The sequence below is a fragment of the Trichoderma asperellum genome, chromosome 6, assembly GCF_020647865.1.
Source record: "Trichoderma asperellum chromosome 6, complete sequence".
In the NCBI taxonomy this organism is placed as follows: Eukaryota; Fungi; Ascomycota; class Sordariomycetes; order Hypocreales; family Hypocreaceae; genus Trichoderma; species Trichoderma asperellum.
In genome coordinates, this window is record NC_089420.1 from 1,650,054 (window position 1) to 1,672,273 (window position 22,220).

The 22,220-nt window shown below is 49.5% G+C and overlaps 8 protein-coding genes across 8 annotated transcripts; 3 read left to right on the forward strand and 5 right to left on the reverse strand.

Moving 5' to 3' along the window:
* Positions 1 to 25: 25 nt before the first annotated feature.
* On the reverse strand, positions 26 to 1,577 carry TrAFT101_009990 (uncharacterized protein). Its single transcript, XM_024908046.2, has 3 exons — positions 1,114 to 1,577; positions 960 to 1,060; positions 26 to 838 (listed from the first exon to the last, which is right to left on the reverse strand). Exons 1-3 carry the CDS (start codon positions 1,145 to 1,147, stop codon positions 221 to 223), a joined length of 753 nt encoding a protein of 250 aa, XP_024761078.1. The 5' UTR covers positions 1,148 to 1,577; the 3' UTR covers positions 26 to 220.
* Positions 1,578 to 7,501: 5,924 nt separating this feature from the next.
* CTG1 (Guanine nucleotide-binding protein subunit alpha) lies at positions 7,502 to 10,549 on the forward strand. The gene is made up of 5 exons (XM_024909749.2): positions 7,502 to 7,742; positions 8,070 to 8,311; positions 8,407 to 8,749; positions 8,836 to 9,392; positions 9,453 to 10,549. Exons 2-5 carry the CDS (start codon positions 8,194 to 8,196, stop codon positions 9,494 to 9,496), a joined length of 1,062 nt encoding a protein of 353 aa, XP_024761076.1. The 5' UTR covers positions 7,502 to 7,742; positions 8,070 to 8,193; the 3' UTR covers positions 9,497 to 10,549.
* Positions 10,550 to 10,747: 198 nt separating this feature from the next.
* TrAFT101_009992 (uncharacterized protein) lies at positions 10,748 to 13,055 on the reverse strand. Its single transcript, XM_024900016.2, has 3 exons — positions 12,049 to 13,055; positions 11,322 to 11,888; positions 10,748 to 11,262 (listed from the first exon to the last, which is right to left on the reverse strand). Exons 1-2 carry the CDS (start codon positions 12,734 to 12,736, stop codon positions 11,488 to 11,490), a joined length of 1,089 nt encoding a protein of 362 aa, XP_024761075.2. The 5' UTR covers positions 12,737 to 13,055; the 3' UTR covers positions 10,748 to 11,262; positions 11,322 to 11,487.
* On the reverse strand, positions 13,056 to 14,498 carry TrAFT101_009993 (uncharacterized protein). Its single transcript, XM_024908045.2, has one exon. It carries the CDS (start codon positions 14,353 to 14,355, stop codon positions 13,123 to 13,125), a length of 1,233 nt encoding a protein of 410 aa, XP_024761074.2. The 5' UTR covers positions 14,356 to 14,498; the 3' UTR covers positions 13,056 to 13,122.
* Positions 14,499 to 14,645: 147 nt separating this feature from the next.
* Positions 14,646 to 16,044, forward strand: CWC21 (RNA-splicing factor). The gene is made up of 2 exons (XM_024909748.2): positions 14,646 to 14,970; positions 15,026 to 16,044. The coding sequence occupies exons 1-2, from the start codon at positions 14,744 to 14,746 to the stop codon at positions 15,297 to 15,299; spliced, it is 501 nt and encodes a 166-aa protein (XP_024761073.1). The 5' UTR covers positions 14,646 to 14,743; the 3' UTR covers positions 15,300 to 16,044.
* Positions 16,045 to 16,203: 159 nt separating this feature from the next.
* TrAFT101_009995 (uncharacterized protein) lies at positions 16,204 to 17,532 on the forward strand. Its single transcript, XM_024901885.2, has 3 exons — positions 16,204 to 16,401; positions 16,456 to 16,593; positions 16,647 to 17,532. The coding sequence occupies exons 1-3, from the start codon at positions 16,240 to 16,242 to the stop codon at positions 17,343 to 17,345; spliced, it is 999 nt and encodes a 332-aa protein (XP_024761072.1). The 5' UTR covers positions 16,204 to 16,239; the 3' UTR covers positions 17,346 to 17,532.
* Positions 17,533 to 17,614: 82 nt separating this feature from the next.
* TrAFT101_009996 (uncharacterized protein) lies at positions 17,615 to 18,989 on the reverse strand (the record flags this gene model as incomplete). The annotated part of the gene is made up of 4 exons (XM_066128813.1): positions 17,615 to 17,983; positions 18,064 to 18,294; positions 18,366 to 18,469; positions 18,539 to 18,989. The coding sequence occupies 4 exons, from the start codon at positions 18,987 to 18,989 to the stop codon at positions 17,615 to 17,617; spliced, it is 1,155 nt and encodes a 384-aa protein (XP_065984938.1).
* Positions 18,990 to 19,262: 273 nt separating this feature from the next.
* TRP1 (bifunctional tryptophan synthase trp1) lies at positions 19,263 to 22,065 on the reverse strand. The gene is made up of 2 exons (XM_024901884.2): positions 21,509 to 22,065; positions 19,263 to 21,420 (listed from the first exon to the last, which is right to left on the reverse strand). Exons 1-2 carry the CDS (start codon positions 21,826 to 21,828, stop codon positions 19,455 to 19,457), a joined length of 2,286 nt encoding a protein of 761 aa, XP_024761070.2. The 5' UTR covers positions 21,829 to 22,065; the 3' UTR covers positions 19,263 to 19,454.
* Between the last annotated feature and the right edge of the window lie 155 nt (positions 22,066 to 22,220).

Here is a 22,220-nt window from a genome sequence, read left to right on the forward strand (position 1 = left end):
GAATATATTAATTCTTAACTTTATTCTCTTAATACTCATTTGGCTCCGTTATCCAAAATTTATCATATTCGTCCAGATATGACTAAAACGCCATGTGGTATATGTGCATATCCAAAAGGAAAAATTGCTTGAAGCAGAAAAAATAGCCTTAAATGCCACTCGCATATCAAAATTTAGCAGCACCGTCGCATTAATATAGTCGTCGTCCCCAAGATCCACTTTACATAACCGTACAGCAAGCCTTTTCCAGCTTGCGCAGGAGAAGTGGAAGCAGACCATCGCCGAACTCGTCCTCCTGCTGTTGCTGTTGCTGCTGCTGGTGGTGCTGCTGCTGCTGGTGTGGAGGCCGATGCTGACCACCATGCTGCTGCTGTTGTCCGTGATGCGGCTGGTACCCTTGGTCTTGGTAGCCGTCGCCGTATCCGCCATGCTGCGGCGGAACAGGCTCTCCGCCCTGGAGATTGATGTATATCCTTCCAGAATTCTCCTCTGTGCTATACTGGAGTCCCAGCTCGCGACATAGTTCCTCCACCTTGGGCTTGAGCTTCTGAACGTGGTTGGCCGAGTGGTTGCCCTTGCCGACAATAGCGTGCAAGTGCGTCTGGCCCCGAGCCTGATCCGCGCGGATGCGCTGTTCGAGAATGCGCTCCGCCTCTTCGATGAATTGGCCGTGCAGGTCGATGCTGTCGGCGTCGACACGGCCGGGGGCGTTGTTCTCCCGGAAGATGTAGTCGGAAGCCTGGTGGTTGTATTCCTTCATCTTGGCATCGTGGGCCTTGCCCTGGTTGGACAATTCCTTCGCTCTGGCGCCGTCGCCATCCTCGTACGCGCGCTTCGACTAAACGCGCCCCCAGAAAGAACATGTCAGTATATACAGTCGATCCTTTTTCGCAACCTGTGCCTGATGTGTGCTGTGAAGGCTGGAGAGGAAGGGCCACACGGTCGACGGTTCAACGTACACGTTCGAAGCAATCGCCACGCTTCTGTGCTTCAGCGCGGGCCATATCGCGAAGGCGGTCGTACTCGCGCTCTACTTCGGGGTTCTCCTCATGATGGAAGGCTGCTCTTTTGGTCAGTCAATTGGAGAACCAGGCAGGGCAATCAGCAACTTACCGCGACTGCCCAATTGCGTCATAGGAATCGACATTTTTGCAATTTATTTAGAGACGCAGATTCTTTGGAGTTTCGAATACCCTCGATGCAGCGATTTGGGACACGAGCGACGCAGCGTAGACGAAAAGCGCCGTGGTCAAGAGCAAAACTCGGTGGTTGGAAGCTGGGCGCTTGGAGATTTTGGGCGGCCAGTTGAATACTGTAGGCGGTGCCTGGATTTGTTGGCGCCGGCGAGTCGGCTGGAACCCGGGCCAACCATATCTGAGGGATCGGTCGCATTGCCGATCGGCGCCTCCACTGACAGCGCAGCATTCAATAAGCTTACTGCTTTTGTTTCTTCCAGTATAAACGGCCAGATTGGATTCGAGCAATTTGAAAAGATAAGATTGCCCAACTGCCTCGTCATAACATAGATGACGTGGTATAGATAGATTTGGATTTGCCATCTTGGGTTTGCCAGAATCGTGTAACTGTAAAAAAAAGGCTGCAAGTAACAAATTCACCCAATTGGATCAACGTGGATTTATAAATCATTGTGAGAATGTTCTTGTATCAACTAGAAGGCTAGATATACAAGATACAGAATGAAGCACTTAGTATCATCGCCTGCGGGTGTAAAAGTTCATATGTAGCCCTCCCTTTAGCTTTCGGCTTTAGGTTATTCCAACCTCCTTCGGCCAATTCTTCTATCTCAAGATGTTCATAAATCTGCATTTGAGAAGACCACGTCATCATGTCATGATATTTAGCAACTGTAGTCCAGTCATGATTTGCTGGGTTTTGTTGCTTTCTTCGTATACTCTGCCGTATGCTATGAAATAGCTTAAAACTGCCAATAGACCCATGTGTGGAGGTTGCTGCTACATTTGCACGTGTTGGATACAGCAACAATGCCCTCCAGTGCTACGACATGTCTGTCTCATCACATTTAGAATTGCCTTGTCGTATTCTGCCCTCCTATCATCGCGCCTACAGCCATGCTTGCTCCCCACGTGTATACCCTAATGTCTCCGTCCAGCATTCGGCTAAATCCCCAGAAGCTCTTCTCCCCTAAAGAGAAATTGAGTGGTCTCCAGATAGAGATTGCGTCTAAATATTCGTCCCTAATACGATAGTTCCATCGAACCAGCCTACAATGGGACTCGCCGCCTCGAAGCCATGTGTTAATCCCTGCATGGCTAGCAATCTAGTGAATGCACCAGCAACGCCCATCTCATACTAGCGACCAGCCAGGGCCCACGCCAGTGGTGATGGAGAATTACAAGTACGGGCTTGGCGCAGGGCGATGAAATTAAAGAAAAATTAGCACTAGTGATAGTATTAGCAGTAGTACGGAGCAACAGGATCTATTTTGCGATTCCTGGAGAAGCCCGTCGTAATCAAACATGACTGCCGTTCCGTTACTTTGACAACCTCATGTCTGCCCTACCTAAGGTTCTAAAGGGGGCTGCACACTGCGTCGGTTCTGTCTCTTCCATGCTTGTTCGGAGAACTTCAGACATGCACGGTGCAGTCTCATTTCACAGCTATAAATACCTTGAAACCGAAGCGGATGAGACGAGAGACAGCACTGACCAGCTATCCACGTGGATGTAACTCTGCAGATGTGCCGGATGATTCGAGATGAGCTGAAGAACGCGAGATGAGCGTTTCGATATGGGGAAGCAAACAAGCGGTGTAGAGATTACTTATCCTAAGCGTACACGCAAGGCCCGAGAAGCATTCACTTGTTTTATCCTCTATTACAAACGGCATCAAGATGTTGATTGCATGCGCCAAGGTGTACTTGCTCTGCTTATGTATGGGGTTATATATGTACATTCGCTTACCTAGCCCCCCATCGTCACGCTCTCCCAAGGACGTGCCGGGGTCGAGTGTTCAAACACAGGTCGTATAAAAATCGTCAATATCGGACGACTGTGAAAAGGAATAGGAAAGGATCTACCATACATTCCCAGCCCTATTACGGAGCACGAGTTTCGGAAGCAGACAAGGGGATGGGACAGGCATTCTAGCCGAGCGCCCTGGAGATCGTGGACGCCATGCGACAGGGCAATTTTTGAGAAGCCGCACTCGACTTTCGTCATGGTTTTGTCTGGTGTCAACAACCTTGTCCGTTCCTTTTTTTTTTTTTCCATTTTCCCTGCTCGTAGTTCTAATTCTTCGTTGATCTGGCAAGGACATTATAATCTTATGCCATCATAAGTTTGCCCACTATTTTCAGACAATATGGCAGGAGACTTTAAACGACATCGTACATATGTATTTACGTAAGCAGCTGAGCACTTTGCAGAGTTGTGTAGTTGGTAGAAACACTTGATAATGGGTTGTGTATATAATGGATTTGTATCATGTAGGTAGGAAATAGATTTGTATACCGTATCGGGAGAGTCATGCTCTCATGATATTCAACGATGATCATGATGATCACTTCGCCAGTCCGGGGACATAATAGGCCACTACTGCATCTATAGCGATTCAGCAGAAACAGATGATCGGAGTCTTCAATCATGGTGCAACGAATACTATCATCGGCTTTACGACCTGGAAATAGTTAGATGTGAAGGCACTACTGTTAAGCTAATGCAGTTCATGACGGTGCTCGTATCACGTACATCTTTCGGTGTGAACTGAATTGCTATCGTGATGGGCAGGAGGAATATCATTCCAAACTTAAATCAGAGACAACTTTGATACTTGGATCAAGGCAGCAGTGCAACTTTTTTGCGCCCCGTACTGTAGGAACGGCTTTGGCAGGCCTTGAACTGCCCTGTCATATCTAGCAGCCGCCCGCCCCCCGTTCAGGGGGACGAAGCCGTTAGAGGGGAGAAGCCCTGCTTTGGATTTGGATGATCACTGTCTCATCCGCCTCTTGATATGTATAAGATCCACCAAGTGCGAGCGAAAGAGCTAGGCTGATCGCGACGCGCCACGGCCTGTTGGCTCAGGCATGGGCCGGAGTGACTGTGTTGTGCTGCCAACAGAAAAATCCTACCGTAATTGCCACAGCAGTAACCAATACTACCCAGTTGGTCGTTCAATCGGCTTGTCTGCAGCGCCAAGCGGAGCAAGAATGGCGACCAGCCTCGATGCATGAGGCTGCGGGCGCATGTTTCGGGTGACGATGATCGGTTGTGACAGTCTCCGAACAGATGCATGTACTTGCATGTATAAGCAATCGTCGAGTCCTAGATATTAGCGTCATTTGTATGCACATGGAATTGAAATCTTGTCTGACAAGTCTTGTTTGCGATTGCAGCTCTCAGAGCGGCCATGTAAGTGGTCAGATGATAACCCACGACCGGTTCCAGTTCACTTATCAACGCTCCGTGCCGCCTCTCAGCCCGCGACACTGGTTAGAAGGCACAAGCATGGAGCACAAGTACATGCTGCCAGACTGCAGCATAAACCGGGGCAGTTAATGAGGGTCAAGTCAGTCAACCTGCCTGTCTGTGGAGCAGGCCCAAAGAGGCTGCTAGCGATTCGGCGCAGTTGAGCGCTCAGGACAGCACTGAGGGCCTGTGGCCTTGGCAGCGCAGGACAAAGTATCAAATCTGTGTTACCGCAGTAGCAGATCCTGCTCAAACATTAGCACTGGCCGCGGAATGCTGCCATCGAGTGCTGATGCCTTCTTACAGCACAGCTGGTTGTGCGGGATACGAGAATTCGCATGGGGACGCAAAAGTCCGTTGTGCTTCGTGCAAACTTGATCAGGGCACTTGTGCCTGACTGGTAGCTGCCCCGTACTCCGTACTAAGAAATGATACCAGCTGGCCCCAGATTGCCACAGGCCTGCTAGCATTACGGAGTAGCGGGGCATAATGTGTGAGGACGCTGGTACGTAGCGCCAAACCAAGCATATTTCGTCTGAACCTGACCCCTGGGCCATGCAAGAGCCTTGATTTGGCGTTGATCTCTTTGCATCTTTTTTTTCTTTCGCGTGACAAACGTGTGGCCCCTTATTCTGCTGGTGAAGACGAACGATTCTGCTTCAGAGGGCAGCATTGTGTTTTAGTGCCCGTATAGCACTACCGAGGCGCGATACACTGCATACTGTGCAGGTACATCGAGGTGTAGCTTCTGCTCGTGAAAACGGTGGCGTGTCTCTTACAAGTAAGTTCGTTTTACTGCTCTGCTGCAGCTGCATCTCGGCTCGATACGTTCACATGCAGCCAGACTAATGCGCCGTATTGCGTATGCATTACCTATGCATCTGTGCTACGGTTCGATGGGCATCTATCAAATCAATCGATCCGTCTCGAGCTAGAAGATGCCTCATGGTGTTGTGTAGGTATGTAGTATGTACGTGTGTATATCCTTCTTTGGTTGATTGCCTCTGCTGTAGCAAACACCGCCGACACCTACATACAGTACACGCTATTACCTGGAAGACAACAGCACATGATATGGAATGGATATTTCCTGTAATGGTAAGGCGGGACGGCGTGCTCCGTTCCCCATCCGACTTATTGAAATCGTACGGAGCTCCAAGTCCAAGCGGACCAAGACCAGACCGTTGTTCTGGGAATTGGGACGGAGTAACTGAAAAGACACTTCTCATTTGTTCGAGAAGCCTCGAGCTACGCGACTAGAGCACTGAGAAACGGAGCAAGCAATATTGTGGCCCCCTGGTCGAGACACCCCTAGCTCCCTGGAGCGGATCCGCTTTTGCAGCAGCAATTGCCCAGGAAGACGCAAATTGTGGCGATCATCAGCGATGGCGAGCAGCAAAGCGCGGTCTACCTACTCTTTTGGCGCCGGACGTGCTGCAGTGCTAGTATAGGTAGGTGAGGAGCATGTGCCTCGCAAGCCTCGCTTCTGAGATTGCTTACTGCTGCTGCTAATAAGGGAAGATTTTAGTACGGTATAGGATTGAAGTCAGTATCCTGCCTAGTGAATACAGGTATGAATCAGTACAAAACATGTAGTAATTACACATACACGCCGCAGTCTATAGAGTAGGTGGAGGTACGTAATAGGTAGTCAATGACACATCGGCAGAGCAAACATGCAGGCAGCCAAGCAGGTCAGCACATCGTCGATATTAAAATTGAACATCACGATGGTTGAATTACCTGCTGCAGCGTCAAAATATTAGCCCGTCGTGCAGGGGATCCCCATGTCCGCTGCCTACTGCTCTAGGACATTTGCTCCACCGCGAATGGTTAGAGTCTTAGCCGGCTCAGTTGCGCCCCTGGTCTGGGCCAGTGAGAGCGCCGGGAAGCCTTGAAGCAAGCCTGGAGTCGCTAACCCCCGTTCGTGCCAAATTGAGCATCCCAGAGTCCATGTGGCATGATGATTGGCCGCTTCACCAGGACGAGGCGGCCTGAGAACTGGGAGCAGAATATTAAAGTACGGGATACCGCAGAGTAGTGCGTGCATAAGTGCAGCTGGCACCGCAAACACTGAGCGTGCCAAGTACAGGTACCGCGCGCTCGTACCAGCGTCTGGTCCATCTCTGAGCCCCCGGAGGATTTGTCGAACGGCAGACGAAGTAAACGAAGGTGTAGGAGGCAAGCGACCCATTGGCCGCGATAAGCATCCATCCGAAGCCTCTTTTCTCTTGTGCCTCGCCTGGTCTGTGTTGCATCGCAGCGCCTTGCCTGCGTATTGCGTGGGATTGGCTAACCGACCTCCAAACCAGCAAAAGAAGGAAAGAAAAGGGAAAAAAAAGGGACTCTCGCCCACGCCGATGCGAGGCCCTGCGGCAAAGCTGCCTGCTCTAGCTCTGCCCTGTCTGCGTCTGCGTCTGCGTCTGCCGATTTGGAAATGGAGGGAAATGAAATTACTGTCATGCTCAGACGCCTGCTGATACGGTACCTGCACAGTATGCGCCACTGGCCGTGCAACCTGGGTGGGATGTGCAATTAAAAACAACCTCAGGTACCTTTTTGCATCCCGGCCAAGCCACCCACAGCTCTGCTCTGCTATGATTACAGCAGGATGGGCGAGGCAAGGCCCGGGTACAGGTACGGAGCCCAGCAGATGGAGCTTGGCGGATGTCGCACGCAGTACGCACGGAGTACTCGCGCAAAAGGGGACTCATAGTGCGAAATGACCTCGTTTCAGCGCCGCCGCGCGCGTCTATGCACTGTGCTATCCACCGGTTCGGGCGGACATTGGCCTTGCTGCGCGCACTTTGGCCGCCATAACGTGACGGCTCCTCGCAGCGCGCTCCCTGCTGCAGCGGCGGCTCCACCGCTGGAGCTGGAGCTCTGCCCCCCCTGGCCAGCTCCACAGTCTCCAGGGCGCCTTCAGGTACGGTGCAGCACAAGTACTCCCGCGCTCCCTTTTCTCGCGCTGGCGCCAGCACTAGTACAAGTACTTGCAGGTATAGCCCCCTTACTTGCACGGCAATAGTACCTCCTTCTCGGCCATACCCAGCTTGTTAGTCCCAGCGCAGGACTCTCTCGCCATCCTCCCCAGCCGCTTTTGCTCCTCTCGCCCCCCCAAATCTCCATTTCCGTCGCGGATCTCATTTCCACGACGCCCAGTTCTGCGTCTTCAAACCTGCGCACCAACTCTTTCCTTGGTCATCTTCTCTTCTCTTGTTTGCGATTATTTGTTTGTGTCCGTCTTGAATTGCCCGCCATTGGCATTCATCCTCGCCTAGCAGGCCGTATTCTATAGTAAGCTCTACCCGCCTCCCTTTTCCGTTGCTCTTTGCTTTTTTCCATTCGCCTTCATTCCGCCTTGGAGAGCCTTTTCCTCCGGTTGTCCTCTTTTTTTCTTGTTCTGTGGAAATAGGGCTTCCCCAACCGCGACGTGCGCTTTTCACCTCTCTTCGACTATCAGCGAGTTCGTGAGCGACCACGACGCGAGCTCTCTTCATCGGGTCATTGTCGCTTTCCGCTGATTGCATCGCGTGCACCTCGTCGCGATTGCTCGTACGAGCCGCTGGCGGCACAGCTTTTCTTCGGCGAATTCCCTGGCTAACAGATCCTGCTTGTCTCCAGTACCTACCGTTCTGCAACATTGGCGACTCCAGACACGCAGCATATACGCGAATCATTCATTTACGCCTTCCTTACAGCTTTCTTTTTTTAAGATTTAATCAGAGCAACCCTCACAACCGCCAAGATGGGTTGCGGAATGTCTACAGAGGACAAGGAGGGCAAGGCCCGAAACGAGGAGATTGAGAATCAGCTCAAGCGAGACAAGATGATGCAGCGCAACGAGATCAAGATGTTACTTCTGGGTACGTATCACCATCTGCCGGCATTCGATGCAGAAATTTTCACCTGTCCATTAGCTGCCGAATTTGCAGTCCGACTAACCCTGGATTACCAATAGGTGCTGGTGAATCTGGAAAGTCTACTATTCTCAAGCAGATGAAGCTGATCCACGAGGGTGGCTACTCTCGCGACGAGCGCGAGTCGTTCAAGGAAATCATCTTCAGCAACACCGTTCAGTCGATGCGCGTCATTCTCGAGGCCATGGAGTCTCTTGAGCTGCCCCTTGAGGATCAGCGCATGGAGTACCACGTCCAGACCATTTTCATCCAACCCGCTCAGATCGAAGGCGATGTTCTGCCCCCGGAAGTCGGAGGTGCTATCGAGGCTCTGTGGAAGGACCACGGCGTGCAGGAGTGTTTCAAGCGATCTCGCGAATATCAGCTGAACGACTCGGCAAGATAGTTAGTCTCCCCATCCCGTCTCTCTCTTTCGCCCGCTTTCGCTGGCACCGCCAAAAATCTCACTCACATGCTGACTTCTGCACCAGTTACTTCGATAATATCGCGCGAATTGCCGCTCCCGACTACATGCCCAACGACCAGGACGTGCTCCGATCACGTGTCAAGACCACTGGTATCACCGAGACGACATTTATCATCGGCGATCTGACCTACCGAATGTTCGATGTCGGTGGTCAGCGATCTGAGCGAAAGAAGTGGATTCACTGCTTCGAGAACGTCACAACAATTCTGTTCCTGGTCGCCATTTCCGAGTACGATCAGCTGCTGTTTGAGGATGAGACCGTCAACCGAATGCAGGAAGCTCTGACGCTCTTTGACTCAATTTGCAACTCCAGATGGTTCATCAAGACCTCCATCATTCTCTTCCTCAACAAGATCGACAGATTCAAGGAGAAGCTGCCGGTCAGCCCGATGAAGAACTACTTCCCCGATTACGAGGGCGGTGATGACTATGCGGCGGCGTGCGACTACATCCTGAACCGATTTGTCAGCCTGAACCAGCACGAGACCAAGCAAATCTACACGCACTTCACTTGCGCCACAGATACCACCCAGATCCGCTTTGTCATGGCGGCAGTCAACGGTATGCGATTTTCCCCTCTTGCATTTTTTCGTATTCAATGTCACTAACTATCTGCGCTAGATATCATTATTCAGGAGAACCTCCGTTTATGCGGTCTCATCTAGACGACTTGTCTTTTCTCTATTCTTTTTTTCTATTTTTGTTTTAAGACGCACGAATACCCTCAAACTCGATTACGACCGCCACCAGATGGGCCACGGAGATACGGCTCATGATCTTTGATTGTACTCCTTGCGAGATGAAAGCCAGCTCAAGGAATTTCTCTTTTCTTTTCTTGCGGGCTTCTCCTTGGCAATCTTTCACCGTCCTAGATAATGGTACTTTTCTTTTTTCTAAAGTTGAGACTCTTTATGGCGAACCATTTCGGCATTTTACAGCACTTTGTGAGAGCCCTCCATCGCAAGGATTGTCGAGAGATGCTTGTGTATTACCAAAAATAAAACCCATCCTCTCTGGTTTCTTTTCAACTCATTAAAAGAAAGAGGAACGCGGCAGGGGCTAAACGGAGCGTGAAAGACTTGGGCGTGGAGGAGTTGTGAGCCGTCTAAGGAAGAGGAGAAAAAGCGGGCGCGGCAGCTCTTTGGGAAGAAGGGGGGATACTTATTACCTTGTTTTTTCAATTTTCTTTTTTTATTTTACATCTGACACGATGGTGCGAATGGGCGGCGGCCATTTACTTTGTTTAATTATGAAACCACATTTTTTTCTGCCCTTCTCTGTCTCTCTCTGCGGCTTTGTCCCTCGTCGTTGAAAAGAAAAAACCAATGTGTATTACAGTCATCCATCATATTCCAGTTTTTGTTTGTGTATTTGCATATTCATCGTTTGCCCTCTCTTATTTCTGTTTAAGCCTTGCTCTATCATTAATGTTTCGTTCGCCTGTGAACAACTCTTTTTCGCTTCCTTTTTCTTCTTGTTTTCTTACCTTTTTTCTTAATTTTTTCCTTTTCTTTTTTTGGATCTGAGCTTACGCGTAAAGGACTACTACTACAGCTTTGTTTTTGAGTTGTTAGAGAGAAGAGCGTGGAAACTGGTAGTACGATTTTCCTCTATTCTTTGCCGCCTTTTTCTTATTCGACATGGTGAGAAGAATACTTTTTGTATGGAAAGATGGTTGTAAAATTCTATTATTTTTATGTAATAAAGTCATGATTAACCTTTAACTTTCTTTCTTTCCATGGTGTACTGTTTTCTGCTGTAAACGCACTTTTGCGTGTGATGTTGATATATGTATCCATGGCAACTTGTGGTGAATACGCCAGGAGTATAAACGTAATATGCAACGAATGTCAAAATTACATGATACACGCGATGATAAATATATACCATTGGAGGCATTTCTAATGGGAGGTATAATCAATACAGAAACCAAAGGGGTATTATATGTGCTATTTAGCTTTTCCTAAGCAAGCAAACTATAAAAACCAAGTATATATCCTCTCAAAAAGATCATGCCAAATCCTCAAAATACCAATTTTTCATATGCGTGTAAAAATCGTCGCCAAATTCGTCATGTTAACTTGCCAGCCAGGGCAAACATATGACCAAATGTCCAGTATATAGTAGATGCGAGAAAAAGAAGAAGGGGGAAGAAAAGAAAGAACAATGGCGTGTCAACTGGCCAAAATGCATATATATAGAACAAGAGATGGAGAAAATATGCACCTGTAGGATTTTAGGCTTTTTTCCAATAGCTTTTCCTTATGAGGCATGCCGAAGTGGCGCCATCCAGAATGCATCGTATGGCTGATCGAATGAAAGATTCTCGAAATATACACAAGCTCGGTTTGTAGCCGCAATTTTTCTTTTAGTAGATGGAAGCAGCCTGAAGTCGAATCAGATATGGTAGGGAGACTGCCTTCAGAATCGCCTATAGTCGAGAGGATTAGTATTCGGAAAAGAGGTACAAATTTCTGGGCATGTACACACATATACATCTCATATACTAGCCAAAGAATAGGCTGATGCAATATCTTCCATGCCTTTTGTGATATAACTTTCTTCTTCTTTCGTCTTAATTACCGTCCCTGTTGCTGTAATCACAGAAGGGCAAGACATAGCAAAAGGTAGCGTGCGAGAATGAAAGGGCAGCAGCTCAAGTAAGAACATCGTCCGCAGGAGCATCGGCCATAGAAGCCTCAGTAGCCTGAGTGTCTCTATTCTGCGCTCGATCTCTATCCAGGGCAGCATTCTGCTCAGCAATGCCCTCTGGAGTCCGGAGAAACTCTTCGTATTCCGCGATTCTCATGCCGAGCTCCTTAGCAGCGGCCTCGATTCTCGCGAGGAAACGATCTCGTCGGGAGAAGGTGCTCACATCAGTAATCGTTTGGGTGATCAACTGCTTGGTCGACTCAGACAGACCCCAGTGATTGACATCCGTCGAGAGATTGACATTGGATGGCGATGGCTGTGCGATGGTGGGCTGTGAGAACAGGAGGTTTGCTCCTGAAGTGACAGTTGCTGCGAACAAGGTTTGTGGCTGCTGATGGTTGTTCTCTACATGAGATGGTTAAGTTAGAAACCTCCATCTGGTAGAAAAGGGAAGAAATCACTTGGGAGTCTGAGATCGAGCCAAAGACGAGATGAAATCCAGTGCCCGTAGCTAACGTGGGCAACATTGGAGAGAAGATGAGCAAAAAAAATAATCACAACTTACCATGAAACGTGCATCTTGAGCCGCTTGCATTGAACCAGCAGTTGGTGCAACTTCCACACATCTGGCCGTCGTATACAACGCACTGGGTCCAGGGACCATGGCCCTTGTGGCAGTTTTTGCAAGGCTTGGGGGCAGCTTGGCCTGTCATGTGGGCGAGCAAGGCCTCGACGTTGCTCCGGCGCTCAATGTTGAGCTTCTGATCGACGCGGCGCTGAGTCGGTTCACGCAGCGCAGTTTCGGCAGCGAGCTTTTTGCAGAGCGCACTGTCGATTTTGACCAGGTCTCCGTACGCTGCGTAGGCCAGGTCGGCTGCAGTGCGGGCAGAAGGATCTTCTGGCGACGAATGGTCAGGCATCTGGTGGTCGAGCTGGAACTCATCACCTGGGCGCATCGAGGCGCTGAGAGACGTGCGGATGGAGGTCATCGAGCTCCCATTGGCCAGCAGATTGACCGCGGTAAACTTATCAATGCCGTCAATCTGGGTTTCTTCAATGGGATCAGCCTCAGTAATCGACGTATCGAGCGCGGTTGCGTCGTGGTTGGCGTTGGAGTTGGCGTTGGCAGCCTCCTTTGCGTATTGCTTCAGCTGCTCCTGGGCAGCGGCAGAGAGAGATGACCGGCTGGCCCTACGAGCGGCAGGCCCGGGCGACGGCTTGGTCACTTTATTTGGGCGCGGTCGGCTTGGCATGGCGGGCGGCGTTGGCGACTGGTCGATGGCCAGTGAAACTCAGGACTTGTTCAAGCTCGCAGCCGATGAGCGTGTAAGTGAGATGGAATGGCGATGAGCGTGGGTGGGATTGGCAACAGCTGGGCGCAGCTGTCGAAGCCTGACAAGACGACGAACGCGTGGGGAATTTAGGCAGATTTATAGCCACACTGTGTTTCGGCATATTGGTTTCTATTGGTCGGCCATACTTCGCACTGTGTTAATATTGCTCTGCGCTCTCAAACCTGCTCAGGTCATCAGAATCAAGTCACTTTCAGCTCACTTATAGAGCGCATAGGAGCCTCTGTCTCAACTGTCCTCCATTTATCTTTGCTCTAGGATTAACGACTGTATGGCTTTCTTCTTGTCTATGCTCTGGAATTCGGTTGCTCCCAGATGCCTTGAGCTCTCCCCTCTGTGATCTCCTTCCATCGCTGGGCAAATTCCCTTAGACCCCCTTCTCCAGCCAGACTGGCGTCAACTACTTCTTTGGGGAGTTTATGAGCCGAGTACTGCGGCGAGCTGAAGTTGTATGCCTCCGGGTCATTCTTCTTGACGATGCGGACTTCTGGCTGGCGATTCGTGTCGTACTCGGCAGCATCACCGTCCATCTCGTCGGCCGTAGTCTCATCTCCACTTCCCTCTGCTGCCTGATCCTCCGAAACGGATCCATACAACGGATTCTCAACTTCCATAGTGAGAAGCTCCTCCCATGAGAAAAGCAGGCTGTCTGTGCTAGGGGCCCATGGGTTGATATCCATAAGTCTCACTTTTCCCAATCCATCTTCGGCAAAGGAGTTTCCAGGTATATAAATGTCAAACACGAAGCTTGAGTCGGGGAACGTCAGTCTCAGCTTTTGGCGGAAGAATTTCATAATCTTCTTCCACAGTTGTCCCCGGAGTGGTTCCAGAAATTCATAGTGATTAAGATCCCGCTGTGTAATTCCAATCAGCGACCTATGCTTTACGAAGCACCGAAATTCGAGGGCGACATGAGGTGTGAAGAAAGGTCTGAGAACAAGGACAGGGGTGAATGGTCTCATTGGTGGAGTATCGGTACAGTCGTCAAATGCGTGAAGGAGGTCATGCGAAACGAAGGAAGATGACTTCAGGAGGAGATAAATGTCGTTGGGAGATGTACATTTGAGCGTGTTCTGGTGTGGGGATATCCATTTGGCGTCCTTTGGAGATGACCAGTTCAGCTTTGGCGCAACGGAGCCGCCAAGCTCTGCAATTTTCTGCTTGATTAACTCGTGAATCTCCGGGAAGCGTTTATTTGGTGGAAGCCTTTCCTCCTCCTCTTCATCCTCCTCGTCGTCGGACTCATATGGAGTAATTCGCGGATGGCTAGCAGCGGGAGTTGACCATTCTTCGTCTTCTGGCTCGTTGGCCTCATCGTCGTCTGCGAGAATAATGCCATCTTCGTGTAGATATGATACGAATGCCGGAGATAGTGGTATAATTCGCGACTTTAGACATGAGCTCCGGTACTTGGGGAACCATGCTTCGTATGAACAATTTTGTATATGATCTCTACTGATGGGAGGGAAAGTAATTGCCGTCTCGCCCTCCGCGGGAGCACTCTCAGCTAAGTGTGGCATTTTGAGCAGGTTTATGGTGGGAAACAGATAGTTCTGAGAAAGAATAGAGATTAAAGATGTTTCAAGAGATGTACAGGGCCGTTTAAATGAGAATTTAGTCCTGCACTCATAAATGTTGACTCACATGCATTCGACGATGCAGGGTAAGAAAAGTGCTAGAGGGGCAATCTGCCCCTCCGTTATCGAGTTCTGCCGGGCTTTATCAGCGGCAAGGATTCACCGCCCGGTGCTAACCTCCACTATCTCGGGTCGCTGCTGGCCGCTGGAGCCGCTAATGATGACATTTGCTTGCAGCTGTCGGCCCAACCTCTGTACAACGAATTCATTCTCGACGCGACACACACTGAAGGAAATCCGCGTTTTATCGCCAAATTTAGCCACAACAGCCATGTCAGACAACGTTGGCCTTTCGACTCCGCGAGGAAGTGGTACCTCCGGCTACGTCCAGCGAAATCTTGCCCAAGTCAGGCCGCGCGACTACGGCGCGCCGTACCCCAAAGATCGGGACATGCGACACAAGCAGCGACAACCCGACAAAGGAATCCTCGAACATGATCGCAAGAGAGAGATTGAAGTAAAAGTCTTTGATCTGAGAGACAAGCTTGAGGAAGAAGAGTAGGTGCATCTCTTGGCTCAAGAAGCGTAGCTCTAGTTCTAACATACTTTGCAGAGTTGAGGAAGAGGAGATTGATCGCCGCTGCGATGAACTACGAAAGAAGCTGCTTGCAGAAATGAATTCGAGGAATAAAAACAATGCGCCGAGAAAGACGTTCAAAGAGCACCAGGTCCACGAGATGGCCGACGCGAAGATCAAGGAAAGCGAGCGACTAAGAAGAGCTCTTAAGATTAGCTCTGACTACGAAGAGGGAGGACACTGGAAGAAACAGGAGGAGAGGTTGAAGGATTCCCTGGCAAGGAAGGAAGAGGATGAAGAGAAGGATTGATTTATGTTCGCAGAGCTGTTGATGGCTTGCGATTTGAGACAGCAATCTACCCGACTACTATCCAGCTACTTGCGACTGGTACTAGCATATGAGTTGCACAGTGCCTTAAGGCAACAAAGACGATCATTACGGATACATACAGAACGTTTATCTCGGAAATTCAGGCCCTGATGAGTACTCTGGCTTGACAATTTTCCAGCAAGATATGGGCTTGAAATCGAGATTCATATGCAGTTGGCCCAGTCGATGGTTGGCTGATGGAACCCAGAGCTATATCGGCGCATTTACTGTCCAGCTAATTGAAAAGGGACGCAGCCTACGGGCAACATTGCGGTTCGATTTGGAAGGTGGCTCTCTTTCGGAAACTTCTTTCATTATTCTTTGAGCGACATTGGAGCATGCGGCGTTCTGCATGGCCTTACAAATCCATAGGGATTCTTTATTTCTAGAATATCACATTGGGAATTTCAAGATATCAGTAACGAGGCTGAGCTCCGGCAAGAGGTGCGCAATGCGCAATGCTGATTTCAGTATAATACGCTTTATGCTGTGGACCTCGCGAAGCGTTCCAATTTCTGAAGTTGGATCCATTGCAAAGGGTTCCCTCGTGGCTACAAAATCACAACTAGTATCCTGAATTACAAATAGGAAAACACAATATATAAGTACTAAGCTCTTAAGTAGTACGTAGCAGCCTTGCAGTACTACCTAGTACTAGTAGTTGAGCGATGTTGGCCTTTTCGTCTTGTAGTGACATACAGTATGCGCATGAGTAAAAGCCGCCTGGTTGGTCAACTGTGGCGCACTGCCTAGCTTCAGCCACAGACCCTTGTAGCGACGTAATGCTACATGCGGTAGGTCGATTTGCATGTCTCATGCCAGGAACAACTTCTGTCGCAAATCTCGCCAGCAGTCCAAATAGAATAATTCTATAACCATCATGGCACTATTTCCCAATTTACCTGCTGGGGAACCGCCGAATTTGTCTCCAGTTGAGCTTTCGCAGCTCCTCTCCCGATTAAAGCAGTCTGTGCTACATCCGAGCCCCGAACGTGAACGAAGGCTGCGCAACAGCGAGTTTGAGAGGACGAGGGTCGAAGCTGTAAGGCTGGACGAATGTGTCGCAACTGGTTACGCTGCTGATGAGTCTTCATAGAACCTTCAATATGCGCGGGCGGCGCTTACAAAGCTAGAACAAACGCTACCGGGAAGGAGAGTAGATACACATGGCGATCTCACAGCGCAAAGGGAAATCCTAGATTTGTTATTTGACCGGTTAGACGACCTAAGAAAGGTATTTCGTCTTCGGTACAGAAAGACTTGGAACGAACCTAACATGATTCTCAGGTGGCTGTAGACGAAGACGATTCATCCGAAGGAGAAGATCTCCTGGGGGATATCATACCTACCCCGAGCGAGAGCGTAGACTCAAGACGATCATCGAACGCGCCAGGAGGGGACTCCTTTGAAGAGCCCAAAGTACCAGAGCCCGAGCCCCCTGAACCCCCGACGCAAACTGAAGCCATACCCGAGCCTCCCACGACTACGACTACGAGCGAACCTGCTGAGACGAGTACACGCGAAGTCCTCCCTACGCAAACGACACAAGCATTGCGCGCCCGCCACGAAGCCCCATCTCCAACTCCTTCATCCCACAGCACAGCTCGCGCCGCATTATTTGCCAGCCGCCGCAAACCTGCAAGCCCCCAAACTTCGACAGCCACGGCAGAGGCCATTCTTGATCAGCAGCGAGCAGAACAAGATGCCATCTCGAATTCTATCCTCGATCTGGCAAGCAAGCTAAAGGAAAGCTCTAAGAGCTTCTCAGCTACCCTCGAAGAGGACAAAAATCTACTTGGTGCTGCTGGAGCTAGCATGGAGAAATCAGAACTGAGTATGGAGGCGGCACAGGGCCGCATGGGGTCTCTTAAGAAGATGACTGAGGGGAAAGGCTGGTGGGGGAGGATGATGCTGTATGCGTGGGTATATGGCCTGATGGTGGCGTTGATATTGTTCGTATTTGTGTTTCCCAAACTGAGGTTTTGAAACGAGAGATGAAATGTTGGAGAAAGTTGATACTGAATGACGGATCATTATGAGGACAGTTGTAACGATTACGATATTGTACAGCATAGATGAAAGCGCTAATATTTCTTGACGTAATGTAATACTAGGTAGTCGAGCTATCTTTTCTTGGAATGGCTTTCTGCCATAGCTTTGGTTTCATATCCATGGTTCGCAAGGAGTAGCCATCCTGATTAATAGTCCAATGGTTTTGTCTGTGAAATGTTGAATGACATGGAAATGAAACCGAGTCACTCAGAAGACGCCACGGTCATATCAGGTTGCGGTAAATTTGGCACTCCTTTTACTTCCTGAGATAGTGCACACTCTTCTGTTTCAATCTCATGATGCGAGAAACGGTCCTCCTCGTCATTATCGGCGACACTGGATTCGGACTGCGGCTGGGAATCCGATTCACTATGTCCTTCATTAACGGGAACGATCTCATGATCGCAGCTATCCATGATCGATCGGCTTTGTGGTCCCGTCATTGTATCTTCATCTTCGACTTTAGCTGCTTCTTCTACAGGCGGCCAGGGCAACCCTCGCAGTTGGGCGTTAACTTGTAGACAATATTCGTAGCAGAATCGAAGACGGCGTCCAACGGGTTTCCCGCCTGTCTAAATCACGCCTCGTCTTAGTATCCATCAAGCAATAAAAAGTGGTGGGACAGAAAAGTACTGAGACGACGTTAACTTACTGGTGGCGAATACTGGAAGAATGAATTCGGCATCGTTTTCTGTTTAATTATGCGATCCTGCCATTCTATCCCCGTTTTGATGCGGAAAAAGCCCATGAACAGATCCATTTCTCGGCGCCAAGGGCCAGAGCAGGGACTTGGACGGTGGAACCTGGGTTGGCTGTCTCCCTTCTTCTTTATGAATTTGGCAGTGAACCAGTAGAGGTGGGGTTTGGCGTTGGATTCCCAGAGCTGTTTTGTATTTTGTCCATGTTAGTGAGCGGCACGCTTGCCGTGTGGTAGTTGATAGATAGATGCCTTACGTAGAGAGTGTATCGTTGCCCCAACTCTCCCTTTTCGTCATCATCGCGGGTAATATCGATTTGATATGAGAAGAACTCTCGGTCGATGTAAATGTGGAACAAGTCTAGTGATTATTTGTTTTATCAATATTATTCTTTAGCACCCAAGGAAAATCGTAGATATGCAATCTTACTTGTATTGACAGCTCTTTCGCCTTCTCTCTTCCCCCTTTCGATTCGAGCTAGTTCTCTCTTCGCCGCGTTTTGCTTGGCAAGGATATTTCTCATGGAATAGTCTCTCTCAGGCTCTTTCTTATCATTGACGGCGGATATCTCGAACCAGTCGCAGTGAACAATGTGTTGCTGTTTCCCTCGGGCTAGCGCCTCCTTGACTATAACCTGGTTAGATAATCCATGCTTAGGAGCAGAGGTGATTGTGTGTTGGCAATATATAAGGATACTTCTTGGAAGTTTTTGGTTGAATTGTTCTCTAGTGCATAAAAGGTGCGTGACATGCTCGTCAAAGTCCTCAGTGAAGACCCCTTTGCGGATTGTAGTCCATTGTCGTAGGCTGTCAAGGGTGAGTTGGCCGGGAAGGGGGCCTGCTGTGGCGATGACGAGATTTTTGAATATTCGACGAGGCATCGTTGTAGATTATAGACAAAAAGCATAGATGAAGTTGTGAAGAGATGAAGAGACAACCGACGCTCTGAGAATCAGATTTCACACTGGAGTGGGATAGGAAGCAAATAAACTTAGATTACGGTCATTGTATACGAAATTGGGTAAAATTGCAGCGGGATGAATTAGCACAGAAGGCATTGGCGGTGTGATAATTTTTCCTCTAAAGACAGCTCTTGCGAGAGCTTGGAGTTGTTTGGTGCTGAGAAGACGGATGTGATCAAGATCAACTGCAGCGTGGACATATGCTTTGTATAGCTAACCATAGACTACTTGGCCCTAGCCAATGAGAGAGAAATAATTTTGACTGTAAGCCATCAGCAGTGAGATACCAAGATGTGATGAATGGCAGAAGCATGTATTCAGTTTATCTAACTACGCATTTTCCATCCATTTATATCCCAACACAAGATCTCTATTCTTGTCCATCTACCTAATTGCTTTTCCCGCATTGACAAAGGCGGTAATTCTAGCCAAGCTTTGCTTGCTGTCCTCCTCAACTCCACTGCTAACATCCACTCCAATCACCTGGCTGCTGTATTCTCCCAGAGCATTGACTGCTTCTGCAACATTCTCGGGGTTGAGGCCACCAGCCAAGAAGATTCTGAGATCTGGATCCTTTCGTAGGACCTCTTTTACGCTTGAGACGTCCAGCAGCTTCCCGGACCCGGCTCCGGAGTCCAGTAGAGGTACGGCATGATATCCTCGGATACCGAGGCTAGGATGTCCAGGCTTGAAGCAGCGAATGACAGGAACTGGAATAGCCTTGGCCCACTCGATTGGCTCCTCGCCATGAAGTTGAACCAGGTCCAAGTTGTAAAGCCTCTGCTTTTCCAAAACTTCGCTCAGGGGCTGGTTCTGGAATATGCCAACTACCTGGGTACGAGGAGTCTTGAGATTGTTTGCTGTGAGTGAGAAGAAATCTGTGGCGCTTGATGAAGGGATTGAGAGTTTAGCGGGGGCTACTGATGACTTGGTAGCCGAGTGAACTGCGTCCGCGATGGCCAAGGCAACCTCGTGGGAAACAGCTCGCCTAGCGCCGGGGACTAGGTTAACGCCAATAAAGTCGGCACCCGCCTTGACTGCCTCTAAGGCGGCTTCCACGCTTCTTGTGCCACAGATTTTGACGTGTAGTTTCTCAAGGGAGTTGTCTTTCGGCGGTGGTTTACTGCCAGAGCATAGTTCACTGATGAAAACTGAAGCATCTGGGGCTCTCATAATGGCCTCGCCAACAAGGACAGCATTGATACCATCTCTCTTGCAGTCCAAAACGTCTTGGTGCTTGTTGATACCGCTCAGTGCGCAAATCATCGTAGTATCGGGCACCATGCTTCGCAGTCGACCTGTGGTGTTGATATCAACCTCAAATGTCTCGAGGTTTCGGTTGTTGACGCCAATGGCCTTGGCACCAAGCTTAACTGCTATTGTCATTTCGTCTGCGTTCTGCACCTCTACTAAAGGTTCCATTCCAAGAGACTGCGAGTACTTGTACAATCGTTCTAGTAGCTCAACTTCAAGCATTTTGACGATTAATAGCACTGTATCCGCTCCTGCTAGTCTTGCCTCCAGAATCTGATACTCCTCAAAGATGAACTCTTTTCGAAGGATGGCTGGTCTGTTTGGCATGCCGTTCAAAACTTGGCGGACGGCTCTTAGATCTTCGATACTGCCCTTGAACCATTCGGGCTCTGTCAAGACAGATATCACACTTGCACCAGCTAGGGCGTATTTGTGAGCCTGAACCGGAGCCTGAGTTTCTAATGCGAAGACGCCTTTGGACGGGGAGCCGCGCTTAATCTCCGCCATAAGAGATACATCAAAAGGCGACTGCTTCAATCGGCTGACGAATGGTACAAGGGGAGGAGCGGCATTTAGGTCGTACGCGGCTTGTAGGTCGCTCATCCTCTGAGATGGGATCTCCTTCTGCTTGGCTACGGCAACTCGTCGGCTTGCGTAGATGTTTTGAAGGATGTTGTTCTTTTGAGGCTTAGGCGCAGCAGGCTTGGCGTTGCCGGCTGATGTAGCTTTCTGAAGTCGTTCATTCTCTTCCCAGGTACCACCTTGCATGTGGAGGAAATTTTTAATCATCACACGGCCTTCAGCAGTGAGGATACTCTCCGGGTGAAACTGGACACCCTCAACAACAAAATCCTTGTGTCGAACGCCTTGGATGATTCCGGCTGAGCCATCTGGCTTGGCCACCCAAGCAGTGACTTCCAGGCGCTCGGGGAGAGTGAGATGAGTACCTGCAAGCGAGTGGTATCTAGTCACAGGAAGGCCCTGAGGCAAGCCAGCAAAGACACCCTTGGCATCGTGAGTCAAGGGAGAGGTCTTGCCATGTAGCCATTCACCAGCGGAAGAAACTTCTCCACCGTAGACGTCAAACATGCATTGCCTGTTATAATTGTAAGCTGCATGAAGTTTTGGATAAATGAAGCCAGAGAAAGAAGCCAGTGAATGAAACACCGGAGAGGGAAACTTACAAGCCCATACAGACTCCCAGGACAGGAATCTTGCCTGCAAAGTGGCGAATTGCATCTCGACTGACACCGGAATCCGTCTGAGGGTGACCAGGGCCAGGGCTGATAATGAGCTGGGTTGGGTTCTTCTTGATCAGCTCTTCCACTGTGATCTTGTCATTTCTGTAGACATGGACCGTAGCACCTTCCAGCACAAGGTACTGGTAGATGTTCCAGGTAAATGAGTCGTAGTTGTCAATGAGAATGAGGTTGGAGGCTGTAGCGACTGGCGGAGACGGATCCGGCTGGTGAGGCGAGTGATCGATGATAGTAGCAGAAGACATCTTGAAAGCAAAGATCGCAGCTGTCTACGAGAACAGAGAGATGGCCCGGAAACCGGATGACAGTCTGGTGAGCTGGATGAAAGAAAGTTTGCTCTCCCAGCGGCCAGAAGTCAGAATGTCTCGTCTTACTGTTGCCAATGAGTCAGCCAGACTAACAAGAATAATAGGAAATAATTTCTGGCAGCGCCACTTATTCAACTGCTTAGTAGCTATATCCACCAACGCCTATTCGATTGCCGATAAGACGCCGATCTTTGTATGTGGCACCAGCCAACAAAATGCGGAAGCCAGATAATACAGTAGCGGAGTGCATCTGCACAGTGCAATCTGCTCTAGGCACCGTGGGCATTATCGCGGCTGAACCTCGGGTTCCTGGGAGCTTCGCCAAAAAA